This window comes from Pipra filicauda, unplaced genomic scaffold, assembly GCF_003945595.2.
Source record: "Pipra filicauda isolate LSUMZ 115617 unplaced genomic scaffold, ASM394559v2 scaffold572_size285001_pilon, whole genome shotgun sequence".
In the NCBI taxonomy this organism is placed as follows: Eukaryota; Metazoa; Chordata; class Aves; order Passeriformes; family Pipridae; genus Pipra; species Pipra filicauda.
Window position 1 is genome coordinate 76,468 of NW_024104723.1, and position 22,489 is coordinate 98,956.

The 22,489-nt window shown below is 40.6% G+C and overlaps 1 protein-coding gene across 1 annotated transcript in view; it reads right to left on the reverse strand.

Annotated features, from left to right (window-relative positions):
• Positions 1 to 16,564: 16,564 nt before the first annotated feature.
• SLC38A4 (solute carrier family 38 member 4) overlaps positions 16,565 to 22,489 on the reverse strand; it is a 58,416-nt gene continuing 52,491 nt past the window's right edge. The window contains exons 15-17 of the mRNA XM_027730732.2: positions 21,444 to 21,588; positions 20,516 to 20,613; positions 16,565 to 19,111 (exon numbers count right to left, since the gene is read on the reverse strand). Coding sequence (XP_027586533.1) covers positions 19,010 to 19,111; positions 20,516 to 20,613; positions 21,444 to 21,588 — 345 coding nt within the window. The 3' untranslated portion in view covers positions 16,565 to 19,009. The remainder of the gene's footprint in view (positions 19,112 to 20,515; positions 20,614 to 21,443; positions 21,589 to 22,489) is intronic.

Sequence of the window (22,489 nt, forward strand, 5' to 3'; positions counted from 1 at the left end):
CATTTATATTCTAAAAAATTATTATGTAAGACAACTTACATAATCCTTTATTGTTTTACCCTTTCAACCACCTTTTTTATTTTTATTTTTATTATTTTTATTTTTCCCTAGAGGAGATGAACAATAAATAATTTGATACGCAGGAAGAAATGGAAAGTTTCTACACTGTTTTGCCAGTGTGGTGTCACCTTTCTTCTTAGAGACACAAGGTGATGTACTGATAGTGCGTATGCCGCCTTCTGAGTAGGGGTTTTGACAAAAGTTCCCACAATTAGCTATTCAGTAAGCAAGTGGATAAAAGTCAGGCCTGACTGCATAACTGGTTAGAAAACAGAAGGATCTGAGTTGATAAGACATGTGTCTGTCTTGACTGATGGTTTAAAAATATTTGTCTTTGTAAGCTGGTGAAAGAGGAAGTGAAGAAGATCAGGCATAAATCTTGCGGATAATGATTTATCTAGTTTAATAAGAATACTGTGTGACTCACTAGTCAGAGGGACCAAACTAAGCTACCCAACACAATGATATAACATCATATTAAATACTGTATATGCATGTGGGAAGAGTAATTTTAGTTAGAAATGATTTGTAGTCACTCAGGAAATCAGATGTCATTGTGGATATCTCAGTGAAAACATCTGGTACAGAGGATCAAAGGCAAATGCTATTTTGGGTTGGAGTAGAGTGCTATTGAAAGTAATATGATAACATAATGTTTCAGTCAATGGTGTTTGGTAGGTTGTGTTCAGTTTCAAATGTAGAGGTACAGCCAAAGAAGTACATTGGAAAGGACTGGATTTTTAGGGGTGATTGCACTGACGAGAGAGCTGGATACGGAGCCAACAAGGTGGCTGGGCTTGCCTCCTGATACAGTTGTTGGATTGTGGGACACTTATGTCAAGGTACCATTTACTTATTTACCATGGGGCAGGCATCATTGGAATTGCTTAATTATGGCAGAGGTAGATACTTCAGCCCTAGAAATCTTTACCTCAGGGCTTGATTTTTTTCCTTTCACAAGAGTTCAGGGAACCTTCTGGTTTGTGCTGGCATAGGGTGAGCAGTCCTTAGCCTTAAAATGTATCAGTTGGGAGGAATAAGAAGGGAAAGAGAACATAAGGAGAAAATGAGTAAAAGTTTAGAGATTACATAAAAATTCTAGAAAAAACTTTGAAGTGGAGGAAGAAGCATGTCAATTAATTTCTTACTGAGGCAGACCACTGAAGAATAGCTGTGTTCCTAGTTCATCGACACTTATGTAGCTGGATTATCCAGGTTTAAAATCCACAAATCTAAGATCTCTTGACCATGTCTGAAAACTTTCCCTTGTCCTAGGAAGAAATACTTCCCATGTGCCAAAACAACACCTGTTTTTTTTCCTTTAACCAGTTTGTAAAGAATGTGGAGCAGCTGAAATATTCCATGTGTTGTTTTCTTTTCTAGACTTCTGGTTCTGACACAATTTTACCCACGAGGGGCTCAGCACATGGACTAGAACAGCAAACATTTTGATAAATTAGTTCGTTTTAGCAGGGACTGATGAACTTTATCATGACGTAGTGGAGAAATGCAAGATCTAACCAGTCTAAGATGGATGGGCATTACTGTGGAAAGCAGGAGAACTCCAAGTTAAATCCATAGGGGAAATGTCATTACTAAACTTCAGCTGATTGATTTATAGAGTCACGGGCTTGTTAAGGTTGAAAAAGAACTCTAAGATTAAGTAAAAAATTCCTTGTCTAGTGAGGCAAAATCAGATGTAGAATTACAAACAATATGCAAGTATTTATGCAGAAACAAAGCAAAACAATAGGGATTTAGGGCTTTAATGGAGCACAAACCAAACAACAGTCAGCCATAGGCAGAGAAAGAGCAGAAAGCATGGGAAGGCATTGCCCTTCCACTCCCCTTACTGAGCATCACTAGCAAGCATTGAGATAGACTTCTTATCCATTCTCCTATTTTGTGGACTTATTGTATAAAGCTTATTCTGCTCTTTTAAAGGCTTCATATGTGATTCTGGAGCATATGAGCAAGACCTGGAATAGCAAATGCAGAAACCCAGGGGTTCTGGGTTTCAGACGTTGGGTGGGGATGAGCAGGGCACATCCTGTGGTCCCTGGCAGCATGTGGCATGTGGCTTCTAGTGCCCATGACAAGGAAATAAAAAAGGGGATTTCATAGTGTTGTGCCATATTTTTGCATCAGGAAATGGAGGCTCTTTGGCAAGGGGTTCCTCCCAAGGTAGGCAAACAGAGGCCAAGTGGAATAACTAATAGGATATTGTCTTCAAAAGCTCTTCTTAGGTTCCTCTGTGCAGTGAAGTCTGACAATTCACAGTCAGGACATGTAAAATCTAAAGAGATTGTTTTGACAATTACATGCTGTTTGAAGACTGTTTAGCAATAGCCTGTTCTGGAGTGGCCAACATTTCATGGTCTGGGAGCCAGAAACCAGAACTTGTCCTTATTAGAGGACAATGGATCTTAATTATTTCAAGTATTTTATGAGCAAACCTTGCGCTTAATCTTTGCTTTCTTCGAATCTTTTTTTAAGCATACCAATAAGTATGTGTGACTTCATTATTATATACAGTAATTTGTATATATCTGAAAAATCCTGCAAACTCATCAGCTATAGTTACCCTCAGGCAGAACTAAAAGGTTAAGCCATCCAGGACTAGTCTCTCCATGACTGTTTCAAGCTACTATGCAGGAACCCGTAAGGCTGAAGCTTGACACCCACAACATACAGTGCTAACCCCCGGGTGCTGCAGCATCTCCTCCAAGTCCTGGGGCTCTACGTCTTTGTTTTCAAGTACACAAACAGGAGAAGGCTTATTTTAGTAGTTCCCAGCTGCTGTAAGCCATGGTTTCCACTGCTCTACAGTCTGAAAGAATAAATCCCATCTACCCAGCCAAATACAAATGCGGTGGGGAACAGTGTGCACTCAGATGGCTTTCTGTGAGGCTGAAGGGGTTTTCTTGCCTCAGATGTGCCTTTTGAGGGATAAAACATGGTCATAAGTCATAGGTGGCACCATGAAGAGGATGCACAAATTTTTTCCAGTCACAATGGGGATGTGTCAGTCCAAGCATCTGAGGAACGTGATTGAACAAGTTCCAGATGAGGGCAACAGTCACCAAAAAACTCCAACAAAACAACAAAAAAAGGGCACAACAGAATCATTAAGATTGGAAAAAACCTATAAGAATGAATCCAATATGTTGCACTGATTGAATGTACAACTTTATTACACTAAGCAAAGCCAGTGTGGGACCAATGCCACAAATGCAGTGGGCTATTATCAGGCTTTTTAAAAGCAGTTGCTGCCACATTCAGGTGTATCTCATAAGCCTGGTTGAGATTTCTCCCAATTTTGCAAATGCCTATTTATAATGCAGAATGATAGACCTCTATGTTCAGCAACAAGGCATAAAGTTCTGAAGAATCAGATGTGAAAGTCTGCAGAGGCTTAGGCTTTCACTTATTTTTCTCAAATTTGGTCCCAATTTCAGAATGAAAGATGTTGAGACAGTAGTGACCACACTACCTGTAGGGGCAATCCCTCACCTTGGAACCTCTCTTTCTCTGCCACAGTTTTTTGTCTTAAAGGACAAGCAGGTCACCTTTCAGCTGTGATAAGTATAAGTGATCTTGGTCTTTGGGCTGCAGGCTGAATTGGAGCCTCAAGTTGCAAATAAAGTCATCAGTGTTGTACTTAGCCTAGTGGGGCCCAAGTTAGCCAGGACCTTTTAGCACAGCGGCAGTACAAATGTTAATAATAAATCAGTGAATGGTTGAGAGATTTGCCCTACAAGGAAATCTCTCCAGCTCTATTCTTTTCATCTATGTTGTTTCTAGGAGATCGCTGTGCTGTTTTCCTACAAAAAAAAGGCCCTTTTTTTCCTGCTTAATTCAAGATGCCAAGTCTTGAGGTCTTGCTCTGAATAATTAAGAACGGAAAGTCCTTTCCTACAATGTGACTTAAGGCCTTGTGATCTGCTATGGTCTTCTGATTTCTGATTCTGACTTTAAGTGACCAGGTTTTGAATTCAATATGAGGCTGAATAAGTAGTTACTCATACATGCAACCTGATTTCATTGAATGGAGCTAGCTGAGCATGACCGCTTAGCTGCTGGCGTAAAGAGCTCATGACCTGCCTGAAGTGACGATATGGTCATTTTTAGCAATAGCACATTTCCTTTCCTTTTCAGACTTTGAGCAAATGTGTTCCTGGACACAGGAAAGAAACAGTATCTGAAATTCCTTGTGAAACAGAGGAACTGACTCACTGAACAAAAATTGGGGGGAAGAGTCCTCAGCAGAGCATGTCAAACCCATGAATCGTGTTATTACGTTTTGGCTTTTAGCTAGCTTGCTAATCCTGTCATTCAAGTGGATCTTAGGAGGCAGGAGAGGGCAGTCTGACCTCTTGTAGCTCCTAAGGGATGCAACTGTGATTTTTCCAAAGCAACAGGGGTTTATTCCAGAGCCCTGGCAAAATGCAAACCCTGGATTAGAGGTGGCATCCTTGAACAACTACTACTGAATTGGTAAAAGCTTTGCTTCAGTAAGAGCTGCATGCATACCAAAGATGGTCTCAGGACATGAACATGGAGATCTTACCTATAATTTTTTCTGTTTTCAGCTGAAAATATTGTTTTGTGTCTGTTTTCCTGCCTGTAGTTTTGCTATTGTGTAGTTCTGTGTTTCAGTCCAGAAATGGTAACATTTATTAGTGTCTGAAATATCTCATTTGTTACCTCATTGCTTAAAGAGGTGTTAGATAATGATACTTTGTCAGTTAAAGAGCAATTCAGGACACTTTGGATTTCATATGAAAACAAATTTTTAGACATTAAGCCTGTTGAACAAACTTACTTTTGTGGGCCTAATTTGATTACAGAAGTAAGTTATGAATAATCAGAAGGTATGGAAGGTAATGTAAGCATTGTGCAGAACCCTGGGAGGCAACCTGGCAGAGGCAAAACTGAGAACAGAGGTATCTGGGAATTAGTTGGTATAAATCTCCCCTATTATCAAATTTCCCTGTGGCCTTCACAACCACTAGAAATCTCTCTATCTATAGAAAAGCTTATGGATAGCTGCCAGTAGATGATGCCTGGAAATCAGGAATGGGACAGCTGGTGCTTGACCTTTCTTTACATGATCCTGATTTATAAAAAGAGCTGGAAATCTCTGGGCTCCTATGACTCCGTTGGGAATCACCCTTTCCAGCCCTGTGGAACAGCCTTCTCAACAAGATCTATAAGCCACAAGTGAAATTTTCCATGTACCCTGGAGCCTTCTCCTGGCTAGCCATTGAATCATACCCCCAGTGGGAGTTTCAAAGATGTTCATTGGTGGTCATTGATTTTTTTTTTCAAAACTGTCGTTGCAGTCCTAGAATAGGCCATGTAATTGCAGCCTGAGAAAATCTAGCTAATAACCATGCAACAGATCCAGAAAATTACACACACAGTGAGACTTAAAAATCTCAACATATTGCCTGACTGGCACGAGAGTTTTCAGAGGAGCATCAATAATTAAAATAATAGATTATTAAAGTCATAATGTAATAAAATAAAAATAATAAATAAAATAAAATAAAAATAAAGTAAAAAACACACTATATTGACTAAAATTTGGAGGAAAAAGAGTGAGTTATATAGAACTCCCCAAAGCTTTAATCTAGGGCTAAGAACCAAACAAAAAAATTCTAACTCCCCTTTGTTTTCTTTGCCCCCTGCTGCTGTGGCCTGTCTCTCAACCTAGCAAAAGTTACTCAGAAAAATTTAATACTTGGCATTGATTTCCAGAATTTCTGGATCTTCCAGTAGAGGGAAGTATTGTTTCATTTCCTTTGGCTTTGAAAGGCTTTGCCGGGGAAATAAGACAAAGGTACAGAGAGATCAATAACATACAAAGAAGGAGATGGAAATGATTACTTAGACCTTAGTCCTCCAGGAGCAGGTACTCAAAATAAAAGAATACATAAAAGCTGCAGGATCAGTCTCTACATCACTTAATATGCATGTGAAGGACACAGAAACTGTCCCAAACAAAAGTCGTGCAATGGAAGTTAAAAGTGCAAATTAAAGTTTTGTTTGTGCTATTATAAGGTCTTTCCTGGATGATAGTTTGTAGCCTAAGCTTTTGCTTGTTTCCTCACTGCTTTTGTGTCCTGTCAGCTTTGATTATCCAAGGAAAAGTGGGGCTGGAAGACCTGACTAATACAGGTACTATGGCTTCCTAAGGCACCTCTACATAAAGCCAGCTTGGATTTCTATATGATGTTGCTAGGTGAACTCATTCACTGAGGGCTTCCCAGTTATTGTGTGCTGTCCTGTGGGTCCTGGAAACTATCTCAGGTGGGATTGGAGTCATTGGTCCTGAGATCCCAAAGCAGGAAGCAGGAGGGAGCCAGGCACAGGGGTGCAGAACCTGCTCAGGGGTACCAGCTCCTGGTGCTGTGCCCTGGGGCTGTGGATGTGGTGCTTCCAGCTGGCTCAGTGGGAACAGAGCTGTGCCTGACCCAAATAAAACTGATTTGGGTACCTCAGCCATACTAAAAATATTAGGACCAGGGTATAGACTCAGACGGTGGTCTTTAATTGTTCACACACTCCTTGGTGTGATTTTCCCCTGTGCCAATTAATTCTCCTGCAGATGAAGGTACACAGGGACGATTTGGAGAGCTGGAGGCAGCGCGAACATCGTCATCACAGTTTGGGTTGAAAGCAAATTTGTCAATTAGGACACGATCTATATGGTATTGTGACAGACACACTGTCCAAGTAGAGACAGCTTTGTTATTTCTGTCCTGTGAGGTGTTATCTGCGGAGGAAGTAATTTGCTGGCTGGTAAGCAAGAACTGACTGAACAGACTGTGCTGCTGAGGGTTAGCCTGGTTGCAGAGCCACTGCATGACTGCACCTTATGTGGCTTTGCCTTTTCAGGTGCTGGTATCAATGTGAGCCCCAGCAGCACAGGGGCTGAATTCCTCAGGGATCCCTTATTCTGCTGCCCCATCTGCATGCCTCCTAGTATCCTCTCCAAACTTGCCCTGGGATGCAGCCCACGGAAATTCTCAGAGGTGCCTCTGAGACTGAATCCTCTCTCTTGTAGAACAAATGGGATGATCCTGCTTTGGTTCTGAATAACTTCTCCCAGCATTATGGGTACTGTGATGAGCTTAACCTGAGTTCCTTAGCAATTCAGTGACATTTGCAATGTTTTTTTTTTTTCTGGAAAATTCAATGCTGCAATTTTCCCAGTGAAGGCAGAGACAGGATTTTAGTGCACTTAATATGGTTGTTTCATGCTCTGCTATCTTTCTTAGTACTGATGGCAGAAGTAATTAAACCTCTAATGAATGAAATTTTGTAGTTATAGACCATCACAACTATGTTTTTTTTCTACCTATAGATACCATCTAAAGTTGTTCTACTTTTTTTCCTTTTTCTTTAAATCAATCAGACAAAAGTTTTCTTCTCCCTACGGATCCAAGACAGATGAACCTGCTCCCTCCAAGTTCAAAGGTATATTAGCCTAGGGACTGGCCTAGCATTTCCTCAGTTGTAAATGGGGAAAACACTTTTTTTCCCCATCTAGAATCTGTCATACGAAATTTGTCATTTTAAAGTCATCTTTGTTTCTGCCTGATACCTCAAGAATTACGTGAAATTATTCTGGATGCAACAGCTCATAGAGGCTTCCTCAGAACATGAGTCAAAGGGTTGGACAGAGAGCACCCAACTACCCTCTGCAAGGTGGCACAGAACAGCAGTGATTGTGTATAATCTGTCACCATACTCGACTCTTATTCAATCAGTTTAAGGGTGATGTTTTAAGAAACGGGAGTGGGTGTGGCAGAAGTTTCTCCTCAACTTGTTAGTGGTAGTTGTAAGGATTAGTACGTCGCGCTCTGCAGAAACTCAAGAACTTGTCACACTCTTTGCATAGGTATAAACAATCAGGAAACAGCAATATGGAGATTATTCCAAAATTCAGATTTTTCTTGTGCACATTGTGGGTTACTGCTTGCAGAACTGTTTGACATTGCCAGAAATGTCAAAGAGAAATTTTCTTTCCTCATGCAAACCTCAAATACAAGTAGAAGCAATTTTGTTGGTTAGAATAGACAGATTAACTCAGAGAACAGGTACCAGTCAATTTGTTTTAGCATAACCTTTACTCATAACCTGAAAGTTAAAGGGTATCAGGTGGCTGCCTTCAGTGACCCTTCATATGATGATGGATGGGCATGTGTTCACTGGAGAAAGGACTTCAGCATTTGAAATATCACTCACCCTCTGTGATATTACTGTCCTTTGCTGGAAATGCAGCCCCCATGGCAGAGCCACTGGAAGGGACATTCTGCTCATCCAGAATTTCAGAGAAGAGTCTGCCTGCTGGGTTGAAGTCACTTGGTCGAGCTCTGGAAAGGATGTCTGGACACTTCTGGGTACAGCACTGGGGCAGGTGATGCTGGTGGCCAGCAAGCAGCCGTGTTGCTAGGTTCAGTTCTCTCACCTCTTATGGCAAGATTTAATGTCTGACTATTAGCAGTTTATAAGTTTTTGCTAATGCTGAAAACTCTTGTCAGAGATATGTGGCTGGATGTTTCTTCCAGGCAGAAGTGTCAGCAGGATTATTCACAGGCACTGGTCAGGGCAAGTGTCTGGCTGTTTCTGATTCCTTTGACTAAGGGCTGCTGCTGGGGCTAGCAGTTCATGTGGAACTCTCACAGTTCTTGCCAGTGAGCAGTGCCAATCAGGAAAGGGCATTTAACACAAAAAGAAGATCTAATCAGTGTCTAATAAACAAAGACATCTTGCTTTGTGTCAACAATATACTGGACACATGGCTACAACTTCCTCCAACCCCGTGACCTCTGTGATATGCAGCTTTGTCCAACAGTGTTTAAAATAGCCACCCACATAGTCTGGCTGTTTTAAAAGTGACATTGTTCTAGGCTGAGGCTCATCAGTGCGATGACAGACACTGGAAAACGCAAAATACAACTCCTTATATTGCATAAATCTCAGGACTGGATTCTTGATTTTTTTGCTGTCAGGTTGCACCCCTGCCTTCCTTCTGCCAATCCTACATAAGGATGTAACTATGGACAGATATGACAGAAGGACAAAATTTCAGCTATTACTAGTACTGCTACTTCAACTTTACGTATTTGGTTTCTGATTGGAATTTACTTCATTGAGGTTAAAATCTATTTGAATTTTGGATGCAACCAAACAATGCTTTCAAAGGACATGTTAATATTATCAGTATATCAGTGGAAACTGAATCCAAATGTATCATTTCACATTCAACTCAACTCTCCGTGTGCAGAATAAATGTAAATATAAGTGATTTTAACCCAGATATTCGAAATATTGTACATTTTTTCAGCGTGTAAGGTGCTTGGCACATGACATTTTGTGTTCCTAGTTTCAGTGAAAATCAGAAAAGAGTGACACACCAGAAAAAAGCCTAGTAGATTATGCTGTAATTGATATTTTATACAGAGATGACAGCTGTGATGGAATAAACCACAAGCTGTATTAGTGCTTGCATAATATATGTATGTAATACATATGTAATTGTATATGTAATATATGAAGATCCTTAAAACAGAAGAAGGGAAATTATTTCAGGAACATGTTGAATATGTTTCTTGTTGTGTTTTGATTGCCGCTTGTCTTTGGGTACATGTGAATCTTTCTACTTGCTTTTATTGGAGTAACTTCATGCCAGCCAGTACTAGATATATGTTGTATCAAAACTGCATACCTTAGAAGAGATGATTTAACTCTTCAGGACAAACAGTTACCTTCATATTTACTGATTGCTGTGCATTCTCACAGGAAGACACTGTATTTTTATGAATACTTTTGTTATTTACTTAGTTCTGGAGGGTTTTGGTTGGATGTTGGGTTTCTCACAAACTATTTCTCATCACTTGTTTTAGCCCCAAGTGACCAGTAATTCATCCAATAGATGGTGTGTTGGCCAGCTCCATCTCATGGGATGGTGTCTTTCACTGGGGATCTGAAACTTTCCATGAAGGCTTGAACGAGTCCCTCGGGGATTGGACCTTTCAGCAAACATATGTAAGCGTTGCTATAGCGATGTGTGTTTGTGTATTATCTGTCACAGATCGTATGTCTCCGCAGAGCAGCAGCAATCATTTTGATGAATTCATTTATACATTGATGCTTTTCAGGTCATCTCCTTGCACGAGAATCATCATGAGCAAAGTTCTTCTGTGTTCAGAAATGAGGAGAGCAAAACACATGGGTGATACTTAAGCAGATGTTGTAGAAAAGTTAGTATTTTCCTACTTCCTCACCTTCTGCACTCCAACTGAAGGAGAGAGGTTTTCATATCTCCAGTCTGAAGTGAGGGTCTGATAGTGGAACTCATCATTCCAGTGAATGTTTGTCCCTTGTCTTCTGTTAACCACTTTCAACATGGCTATGTAACAACATTGAATGTTCTGGTAAATATACCAGAGCAAATAAAAAAAAAAGTTTTTCTTCACTATTCCTTAAGGGGGTAGATATAACTAGTGTTTTTTTAATCCCTGGTGATTTTTACAATACATGCTGAAATACAGTGTTTAGATAGCTGTGGTACCTGTCATAGACCTCCAATGTGGACATTAGCAAATATCGAGGGATGAAGTTATACAGAATATAAGAATCAAAGAAGTAGTTTCTAGTGCTCAGATGAAGTCACAGCACGTAGAAACATCACAGGTCTTCTTCACATGTGCTGAACATTGTATCTTAGAGGCTAAAAGGGTCTATCTCTCCTTTCCACTCTAAATAATAATGTTTAAGAACTCTGAAGTTGTCTCCATTTCACTGGCCCTTGCAGTTTTTCTCCCCAGGCAGGTTTGCAGGAAAACTATTTTTAGCTTTTGGGAGGGGAATCTGGACTAAAACAAGCAAGTTTTAGTTGGAGCTCCCAGGAAGATAAAACTGTTCCTGAGAGCTGCTGCTGAGGCTGGAGTGTGTGGCATAGCCTTCTGTGACAGGCAGGATGGGCTTGGACATTTGAAGTGACCTACTGTAGCGGATTGACCCCGGCTGGGTGCCAGGTGCCCACTAAAGTTGCTGTCTCACGCCCCTCTGCAATTTGACAGAGGAGAGAAAATATAACGAAGGGTTCGTGAGCTGAGATAAGGACTCAGACAGATCACTTACCGATCACCGTCATGGGCAAAACAGACTCAAAGTGGGGTTACTAATTAAATCTATTACTAACAGAATCAGAGTAGGAGAATGAGAAATAAAATAAAACTTAGAAACACCTTCCCCCCACCACTCCCTCCTTCCAAGCTTTACCTCCTCCTCTCCAGTGTCACAGGGGAATGGGGAATGGGGGTTGCGTTCAGTTATTGTTTCTGGTGCTGCTCAGGAAGGGGAGTCCTTCCCCTGCTCCCCATGGAGTCCCTCCCATGGGAGACAGTCCTCCATGAACTTCTGCAGTGTGAGTCCATGCCACAGAAAACAGTTCTTCACAAACTACTGCAATGTGGGTCAGTTTTCCACAGGATGCAATCCTTCAGGAACAGGCAGCTCCAGCGTGAGCCCCCCAGAGGGCCACAAGTCCTACCAGGAAAACCTTTTCCAGCGTGGGGTCCTCTCCCCATGGATCAGCGGGTCCCTGCCAGGACCCTGCTCCGTCATGGGTCTCCCATGGGGTCACAGCCTCCTTTGGGCATCCATCAGCTTCAGCATGGGCTCCTCCAAAGGCTGCAGGTGGATATCTGCACCCTGGTTATCCTCCATGGACTGCAGGGGCACAGCTGCTCCACCATGGTCTGCACCACGGGCTGCAGGGGAACCTCAGCTCTAATGCCTGGAGCACATCCTCCCCCTCTTTCTTGACCTTGATGTCTGCATTTCTGTTTACATGTTCTCATTCTGCTCTTCTCTGGCTGCAATTTTCATCTGCACAATAACTTCCCCCCCCCTTCTTAAATATGTTACCGCAGAGGCATTACTGTCATTCCTGATTGGCTTGGCCTTGACCGGTGGTGGGTCCGTCCTGGAGCCGGCAGGCACTGGATATACCAGACATGGGGGAAACTTCTGGCAGCTTCTCACAGAAGCCACCCCTGCAGCTCCCCCCACTACAAAAACCTCAGCGTGCAAACCTGGTACACCTGCTACTGCTTTCAAATGCTTGTGTGCAACTCAATTTTCTTGTGTCCAACAGGGCAAAAAGGTAGCCTGTCTCACTGACTGCTAATTAAAGAACAGAAAGTGCTGTGCCTGGCTCCATAGCGCCAAAAGGCAATGCTCAGCAAGCCCTGCAGGCCCTCTGTCCCTTGGATTCACATTTTATTGCTATATAAAATTTATTGCCCATACACTGCTTAGTTCATATTATTCAATGATTGTGAGGCATGATGGTTAGTAGAAAAAACAAAAGTGAAATAAAAAAAAAAAAGGTCTCCAGTGTGACTGTAGGAGACTTTTCTTATTCTCATTCTAGCAGTTTTCTTCCTAGTGTTTACAGGGTAACCAATCAAAATATTCTATCAGACTCTAGTAGGTATTGTAAAAAGCTTGGTCACATGTGCACACAGCTGTGAAGTTTTTCTCTGATTTGGCATTGAATCTGGAAGATGCTGGCTAAGGACTTTGGCACTTAGTTGACTCTAGTGTTTTAGCAAAAATAACCTGTCCCTTGTGGTGGTTGTACTTCAGAGTGCCTGGAGTACAGACTGAAGTAGTGTTAACTGCACACTCCCAGCTTCTGAAGTTAAGGATGTGATCCTTTTGCTGCTGGTGGTAGAGTGTCTATGGGAAGGAAATGGCTTTAGTCCCATCCAGAGGATACTGGTGATACCTTTTTTTTATTTTACAGAAATACTGAACTTGTCCTTGTCTTTCTTTTGTACCTGAAGCCAGGTAAAATATTCCCATTTAACCCAAATGTCAGTTCATGGCTCTGGCAGTGTATATGACTGTATATAAGAAAATGAGTTATTCCTGACTCGGTTGCCTGAGTCACCCCACCATGAATGCTGTTAGTCTGAATGCAATTCAATGTATTTCACATAGTACTATGAAGCCTTGGGCATTGGAGACAATTTCAGGGAAACTTGCTTTCTGAGTAATCTTGTCTTTGATTTCCCAAGAGCTTCTAGGAGCACAGCTGCTTTAATTGCCAGCTATTTTAGCCACACATTATGCGTATGTTTGCCCAGCTCGTTACGGGTGAGGCTAGTAGCAGTATTCCGTGTCTTGCATTCTTAATAAGCAATATTAGGAACAACCACATTTCCTGCAACAGCCTAATCTGACATCAGATTTCCTGGAGAAAATAATGGGTAAATAATTTTCTGTTGAGCTTGTATTTGCCCAGTTACTAATGGTGTAAAAGCAGGGGTAATTAAAATGTTTGTTTTCTTTGAGGCTGGATTGAAAAAAGGGCTAAATGGCATTTTGCAGAAGGTTTATAAGAAGAACTGTAGAGTGCAAAAGCATTATTAAGAGCAAAGGAGTGTATTAAGAGAGCTCAGGCACCATCAGAAGATTTATATCAGTTAGTTGGAGGTTTCAGATAGATGTAAGTTTTATCACTCTGTAGCTGAAGGAGGGAAACAGGTGGCTCCTAACCCCTGCAATGGGGCTTCGAGACATAAATAAAGCATCTATTTCTGTACACTAGTGATGTATTAGGCTGAAGTGTCTCTGAATGGTGAGGAGGTGTTACAAGTCAAGGGGATACCACCAACCTGTAGGAAACAGTAAATAAGGTAGGGTATAAAAAAGGTGTCTGCCTCAGCAGCTGCTTCTTCCTGGGGAAGTTCAGGAATGTTTTGTGCCAGGCCCTCCAACTTTGCTCAGGATGGACCAAGTTAAAGGTGGGGATTCAAAGAAGAAATGTCAGTCTTAGTGAGAGCATTTGTATTAATTCATGCACTTGGAGCTGTTTGTTGGGTTAGTCTGATTGTGGCAATCTGGAAACTGGGTCAATTGCTTGCACTGCTAGTGAAGAAGCTAAACCCAACCATCTTGGAAAGAAAGGGTGGGAAGGGTAGGCTGGTCTGTGGTGGAAGAGGTAGAAGTTTCACCTCGGTCAGAGAGTGAAAAGGAGGCTGATGCTGATGGCATGCATCCATTGCTTCCTGCCATTGGGAAGCTTCCACCTGAGAGGAGGTACAGACCCTCCTTTTGGGAATAAACAGCTAGGTAATAATTTATGTGTAGACAATCTGGTACTGAGGAGAGGGTAACTTTTTGAAGCTTTAAGATGAATGAGCCAGGAGAGGTGTGTAATACCTGTAAAGCTGAATGAATGCTCTGAATACTTTCCATTTGAGTGTGTGGGACTTGAAACATCCACTTCAAAGTGTTCTGCAGAGCTGTAGCCAAGCAGGCATCTTTTTTTTTTTTAGTTTTGCTTTTCCTTGGTGATAAACACCTTCTATTTCACAGTTAATAACAGCACAAGGCCTCCTTCTCATTTTATGTAGCAAAATTAGGATAGTGTATTGATTTCCAAAGCTATTTATCATTATGCAATGCACTGGCTTTAGAACTTGGCTCAAATGGTGGGCAAGGGGAGTAGGCTCCACATGATGTATATCCTTTCAATGTTAATGCTTTGCTGATGAAGGCAGCAGCTCTGCAGCACAGTGAATGCCCTCAGCATCTTTTTGTGCAGAGGGTACTGAGGTATCAGTGATTATTCTGCATAGCTGGAAACATCTTTTCCACACTTTAATGGTTGTGAGACCAGTCAGCACATAATTTTTTTTTATTTTGACTTCACTAGATGTCTGAAACAAGCAGTTCAAGCCGATGTTGTTACTTTCGAACACTAGCCTAAGACTGCTATCTAACAAGGGTATGGAACAGGAGGTTACTTGAGATCCCTTCCAGCTTCACATATCTCAGACTATTAAGGAAACTGTCTTTATTACCCAGGTTCAACACAAGCTTTTGTGTGTTTGCAGTATGTGGTGATTTAATTAACTAAAACCAATTTTTTTCCCCAGGATTCTACTAGACAGCACAATATACCATGGAAATATTGACAGGCTTGCCACTGCAGAACAGAGACCAAGCTTTGCAGAAGGAAACTCTATGACCCCGAGCTCACCCTGGACCCCCAGCCCTGGGGCTGTCTGGGCTAGGTGTCAGTGGGCTGGCCCTTCCCCATTGCCAGGTGGAGGCTGGGAACTGTAAGCCCCCCAAGCCCACAGCACCTTGCCAGGCAGAGTAATGAAAACCGGGCAGGTTTCCTCTCAGGTTTGACTGGGCTCTGCCAGAATTTTGTTGCAATAAAATATTTTCAGTAAAACTTACATTGAAATTTGAAGTCAAATAAATGGAAATTTTCCACCTATAGCACCAACTAGACCTCTTTATAAGTAATTGCTGACTAGCTTTAATTACTGTTATGTCAGCCATTGAGGACCAGCCAAGCATGTCAGGGTTTACTGAAAATTAACACCAAAGCCAGCTGTTCTGACTTACTTAGGCCTGCTGCCCCTCTTTTAGACAGATGTTATTGAATATAATCTTTGATTATTTATGGACTAGAGAGGACTTTGCCCTCTAGTTCTGCCTTGTTCTGCCCCTTTCCAGAGCTGAAATATTCATTACTTCTGGTTTGGTTTTTTTTAACCCCTATATATTCACTTCTGGCATTCTTGTCACATTCATTTAATGACACATCTCTTTGACCACTAAAATTTCTAATACATTTTCATTGCTTTTTTCTTGTCCTTGAAGACATACCTTTTACTTTTAACTCCACTCATTCACTTGCAACAATTGTAATTGTTTAGTTAAAACAGCCTCCTGCTACTAGAAATTTATACCTCAAGCACCATCGAGACAGAGCAAAGCTGTTGCTGCAAGGAATTAAGGATGTCTAACTACAAGGGAAGGAGAAAATCAGGGCAGATGTTTCTGTCGTAGTTGTTGATCATGCATCTGAGTCTGCAGTGCCTCCCTTATTAGTTGGCAGGTTGCAAATGCTGGCTGGTCCCATGTTTCTCCCATGAGCTCATCGGTGATGGAGGTATGTGTAGACCAGTGTATTCTGAGCTGTGATTATACACCAGACAAGTATGTAACAGCAGGAAAACCCACAGCTGCAATCATAGGAAGTATTTATACAGAGCAGTACCATCTGGTGCGTGCTCCTATACTATACTTAGTGATATACTATATTTACTCCTATAGTACACTTAGTGAGTATACTTAATTGCTATACTGAGTATCCCAGTTAATCCAAAGACATTCAGTTTCTGATAGATAACCCCACTTTTAAGAGCAGCCATTCTTTACCCGGTGATGTCTATGCAGCTCCATGAATAGATACAGAACAGGGAATGTGAAAGGGTTGTTATATGAAGGAGCTATCATCCTGCTCATCTGCAGATACATGGATACATAAATTTCTCTCTTAAAAGGGAATGCAGTTATAGCAATGCCAGTGTTAAGGCTACCACCTCGACTCTTCTTGATTTTCAAAAAAAATTCCTTCTCCTCCTAGCCTAAAACAGAATAAAAAACCCTCCAGTATTTGAAAAATTAGTTTATTATACATCCACAGGTGATTTTGTAATAAAAATCCTCACCAGGCCTATTGTCAACAATACAAAACGAATAAGAAACTCCAACATCCACCATTTGCAGAAGTGCTAATAAGTTAGTGAGCAATAGCGCCCTTACTTTCAGTGTGCACTGTGGCTGCATATCATTGTGACCAATGTATTTTAACTTGAAAACTTGACATTTTACAACCTCTCTACCTCTGTTTTGGACAGTGACAGTTTTGTACCATAAAAACACAGTGAGTTATGCCATTGTTCCATAGTTCTTCTGTTATTTTTCTTGAGGTCATCTGTGTTTTCGGTGGGCTACATGAATTCCTAAGTCTCTACATGCAGTTGCAGTCACGATCCGTGCTTTTACTCTGATACAAAGATGCAGTTACAATTTCATACATATAACTCTCAGTAATGGTATCAGGAAGAGAGGTGTGGTGTTGTGTTACTATTAACTCCAGTTCATGCTAAAGGCCTCTTCAGTAATAAAGCAGCATTATTTTTATTAGTTTGCTTAAAACAGAGGTAAATAGTACTGGCACGTTTTTCTTTAAAAATGCAAAGCCAGACTTAGCAATCACGAGGAAGTGTTTCCCAGTATATTAAGGATACAGTACTTAAGTGAGCATACAATACTGCCCAGAAAGGTAGCATTTGGCACGGATATGTTTTTTCAGTTAATCTGTGAGTATACACACATTTGTATGTACACACACACACAGATTTTTGTGCGAAGCCAAGGAGAGAGCAGAGACAACTTCCAAGTGCCTCATAGCCTTCTGAGTTCACAGGTGTGTACTCAACAGATTTCGAAGCTGGAAAATGAAAACTCCAATTGCATGAGCTTGGACTTATGTAAGCATGATAAAACCAAGTCTCGCCTTCCCCCTCACTCCCTGTACTACTTTTCCCTGGTGTGTACAGAGAGCATATGTAGTGAGTACTCCACAGCATAGCCCAAAACATGGTCTGAGTGTTAATTAAGCATCCATATAACACAGAACATAACTTTTTTTTTCTGTCTTGCACAGCTGCATAGCATGATACACTTGAGATTGTCAGCAATGTGGTTTCTTTTGCATACCTTAATTACATATGATGTTGCTGAATGCTAGTGTATGCATAGGCAAGCTAAGGTACAACAATCTAGCAAGTTATCCAAATTTCTGGTGTACAATGGCAATACAGAACTTTAAGTAACATATTAAAAATTCTCCAGAGGAAAACATCTTGCAATTTATTGTAACATAAGTAGCACACACCTGAATGTGTTTTAACACAGGTAACAGTTAGGTGACTTGCTACAGGTATATTTTATACAATGGTGAATAAAAATGAACCTTTTACAAACCCCCCAATTCAATATGTTTTCTTCAAAACAATATTAAGTGTGTGGCTATGAAAACAAAGTGACGCATAAAAAAATTTCAAAAATCATTTACCACAGGGTAATATTTTTATGACTGGGGGAAAACAAAAAATTATGTACATAAATACATATATTTTTATGTATAGCAAATCACAGTTTCCTGCACTGAACATTTATCAAATATACAAGTACTGAACAATACTGCATAGAGTGCTTTGCCACACCTTGTGGTCTCTAAATTCCTGTGAGAGTGGAAGACATGTTTCTACAGAGGATACAACTTGTTCAGTGATGCAAGCTCACACAACAATTAAAAAAGTAAAGAAAAAAAAAACCTACAGCAGAAATGTCTGATGTTCCCAGCACAGGCATCTTTAACAACAGAATGAAAATGTTCAACTGTTCTTCAAGCACATGTTCCAACACAGAATCTGTGTCAGAGAGCTTTATTCCGTACGACGAGACATCACCTGTCAACGGTGATGCATTTGGACAACAAATCTAATGCTCAGCCTTGTCCACTGGCTTGTCAAAGCCATCATGTTTCTGATAGGCAGATTGGTCTATCAGGCAGTGAGGAGTCACCTTTCAGATCCCCTACAGAAACTGTGTCCTTTCTCTTGGACCTGGGCAGCCACTTCCATGAGCTTCAGATCGAGAACAAGGCACTATCTGGTTTTCTGGCCATTATCTTTCCAAGGCTCTAGGAACTGTGGTTATGATCATGATGTGAGATTTTGAAAGGGGTGACACCAAGCTATTTTTGAGGACTATGTACAAAGTTATTTTGGTACTGAAAATAGGAAGCATTCACACCACACATTTCATTTCACCTGGCCAGAAATGCTAAGCTCAGGTTTCTAATGCATAAATAATGATCCTTATTGAAAAGGATGACATAGACTCCATTGGGTTCTTGTGACCTTACCAGAAACTGTTTTCAAAGTACTGCAGTTACTAGCCAGGAATAACAATCCCATTTAGATGTTTTTCAGAGCACACAATACAAATATTTATGTTATAAAAAGCACTTGGTTGTCTCCACAGGTTAGTGATGTCTGGAACTTGGGGGATTGTAAATCCAGTCCATTACAATAAGAGTCATACTCACAATCATGAAGATTATGCCAACTATGAGAAAGATCAGAGCCTGCAATTCGAAAATAAAATTTTATTAATAAAACAAGTGACTGAGCAGGCTGTAGCTCACAGACTGTCCCACTGGAGCCACATTTATATAACATCCAGGGCCTGAGTTTGGGTCATTCTCTGTGACTAAAACCCAAGTAATGTCGTACAGGGTTACATAAATCAGAGTTAGTCCAGTGTGAATTTCAGTCCAAGAGACTCAGGCTTTACAAGGCTAGATCTGAAGACAACCCATTTTGCTACTGTGAACAATAATACAGAACATAACACAGGAACAGCTTTTTTTTTCTTTAAAAATTGATGAATTTTCAATAAATGATCATAGTCTCTGACATTAAGAACAGCTTCAGAGTTAATCCATTTTATCCTTGTTAGCCAATCAGGTAAGTCCATATCTCTTATCTAAAGGTATTTCTGTGCATATTCAAGTGATTTAGGTGCTTGTAGTCACTCTTTGCTTTATTGGGGCTTTAGTTTACCATAATCTGTCCACACTCTACATTATTCTGCCTTGCAGCACAAAGATGAATATTGTATGTAATCTCAGTGCAGGGTGTGAAATTCTAGATGTGCCTAACACACAGCAACATGAAGAGTAAACAAGGAGACATGAAAAAATATTCACAGTCTCTCTGGAATAACAGCTTCAAAAGTCATGGTAGAAATAATTTCACCATAAAAAACCTCTTCTTTTATGCTTGCAGTATGTATTGGTTAACTTCCATGTTTTTTGTGAACATGTATATAGATATATATATGCTCATCTGTTTACATTATGTTCCTGCGTATATATTTCACTAATAACCTTTCTGATTAAATTTTCAAAGAACATTTCCTTGGTGATAGTTAAATGAGCAGACAGTTATTGACGTTCAGGATGAAAGGTACTGCTGTGGTAGTCCAGCATGACATATAGACACATTCTCTGCATAAATGGTAGACCTTCATATATGTCTTCTGTAGGTGTATGGATCTGTCTCAGAGGGGAAATCACTATTACTTATTTATCTCTGCAGTACAATTTCCCTCTTAACCTTGACCTCAAATCTTCCTGTTAATCCACAGCTGGCCCTCTAACATGAACCAACAACTCCTTATACACTTAGTCTTGGTGCTATTTATGTAAATGCAGGTGTTAACTAGACCTTAGATTGGATTAAATAAATGCATTTTTGTAGTTGTTAAGAGACACTTTATCCTAAACACTTAGTGTTGTGTATCAGGTGTAGTAGGGCACAAAAGGCTTCAGCTCCTGAAATCTGTGGTGGATCACACAGTCCAACCTATATATTAGCATAAATGAGCAACTGCCACATATTGCAAGTCAAAGGTCTGTGTATTTGTGACCAGTGGAAAGCGCACACCCTCCCACACTTCTTTTTGCAATTGCTACCAGGTCTCTTACCCCGATCTTCTGGGGAGACCTCAAGGGTTCCTTCTCAACAAGACGCAGGTAGAAGGCACCAGGGAGGATGAAAATCAACATCGTAGCAGAAGAGGCTCCTGGAAGAGAGAGAAGAGCTGAGTACTGCACCATCTGTCAGAAAAGCATTGTGGTGCACCTGCAAAAGAGAGCATGTGGGAAGGCAGCTGCTCTTCCAAGCCCAGCTGCACACAAAATATTCGCTCTGTAGACAGCATTCATGGAGAGCTGTAGACGTCCAAACACTTATTTGAGTGCTCGGGGCCTGAAGAGACACTTGTTACTGAGAGGATTTTTTCAAACCGTGCCTAGGAAGTGCCTACTCCTCTCTGCTCAGCAGAGCCCAGTATGGTGGCCCAGGCACAACAGGCTGAGAGGAGCAAACCAGCTGCAGAAAGCCCATGGAGGTGTCTTTCTCAAGGACATCTGCATCCATGAGTCTTCAAGCAGCTCAGAGCACAGAGGCTCTTCATGCGCTTCTTTGGTCAGAGGCCAAAATTGACCAAAAGAAAGAGGTAGGGAGAGAACTGTGAATGTCAAAATAAATGTGTCACTTTTCTCCTTTTTCTTATGTCACAGTTTGGAAGTCAATACATTTTATTCAGCCTACAGGTGCTTGAAAACCAAAGGTGATTTCCCACTCCTCCATATGCATTGAACGACCTTTTTGTCAAAACGGGGATTCCTTACCAGTTTTCATACTAGGATTATTGGATTCCTTGTGCCTCATGCAAGGTAGCAACAAAATTGGGTAGCCTTTAGCTTTGTGTGTCAGTTGTTTGGGAATTATATCCCTTTTAACTTTAATCTGTGTTTATAGTAGTATACTGTAAGACCCAAACTGAGACTGTCACTCAGTCCATGAATGTAAATATGTAAAAAGAATTAACAAAGTGTTTATGAAACCTACCGATAAATCCAAAGATGTCTTTAATAGTTGGAACAAAAATTACAAGCAGGTTATTAAAAGCCAGAATTACTGCTGCAACCAGGAAATGTCTTATCCAGCTGAATGGCCTTCTGGGAAACAGCAACGCACTGATAGATGAACGGATCTGCAAGATGGAAACCAGCAGGAAAAGTAAAACGATTAATTTTTCTTTGCTTTTCACTTTTAAAAAGGATCTATATTAAGTACTTTTGCAGTGAGAAATTCTGACTGAAAAAAATGTGTTTTCAGTCTTTGATTCCCGTAATGTAGTCTCACTCTGATGTAGGTTTTTGAGAACTGGGTTCACAGTTTAATGCAGAAACTCAAATATTTGCAGTGTAGAAGAAAATCAAGTAAATAGGGTGTAAAATCAGGGACATGAAATCTGTTCAACTGAAAGATGCTAATATCAGCAAAAAAACCCCCAAAGAACCTCCCACTATGAATACTGATCAGTAGGCAAAAAATGCATGTGTGAAATAAGAGCTGCTGTATTCTTGTACCAGATCCCTCTGAAAATCCCACAGGAGTTCTATCATTTACTTTTCTGAGAGAAAGAGGAAGCTGTTGTTTTACTTTCATCAAATATATACATATACGTATCGGAAAATAAAAGCATATTTTTCAGTGCCACTTGGAAATTATAAACCTAAAAGCTGTTGCAGAGGATCCTTTTTGCTCCACTGACTTTCTCACACAACACAGAATTTTTTTGCTTTTTCATCATAATAGGTGGTAAGTAGGAAAAAGGTCAAAAGCAAATCCATTTGGTGGCTGGAGATAGTGTTACTCTCAAGTACCATGATTAACTTAAAATTCAAAATGTAGAAATTGAACAACAATATTTTTACACTGTAAAAAAGCTCTAAACCCACTTCTGTTTCATTCTTTTAAAATAACATACAACTGTACAACTGTTTCTGGGTGAGTTTGGCAGCTGAAAAAATGTATGGGGTTCTATCAGACTTGAAGTCCATCACTTGAAAACACAGCATGAATTTTGTATTGTATGTTTTTCAGGTTGA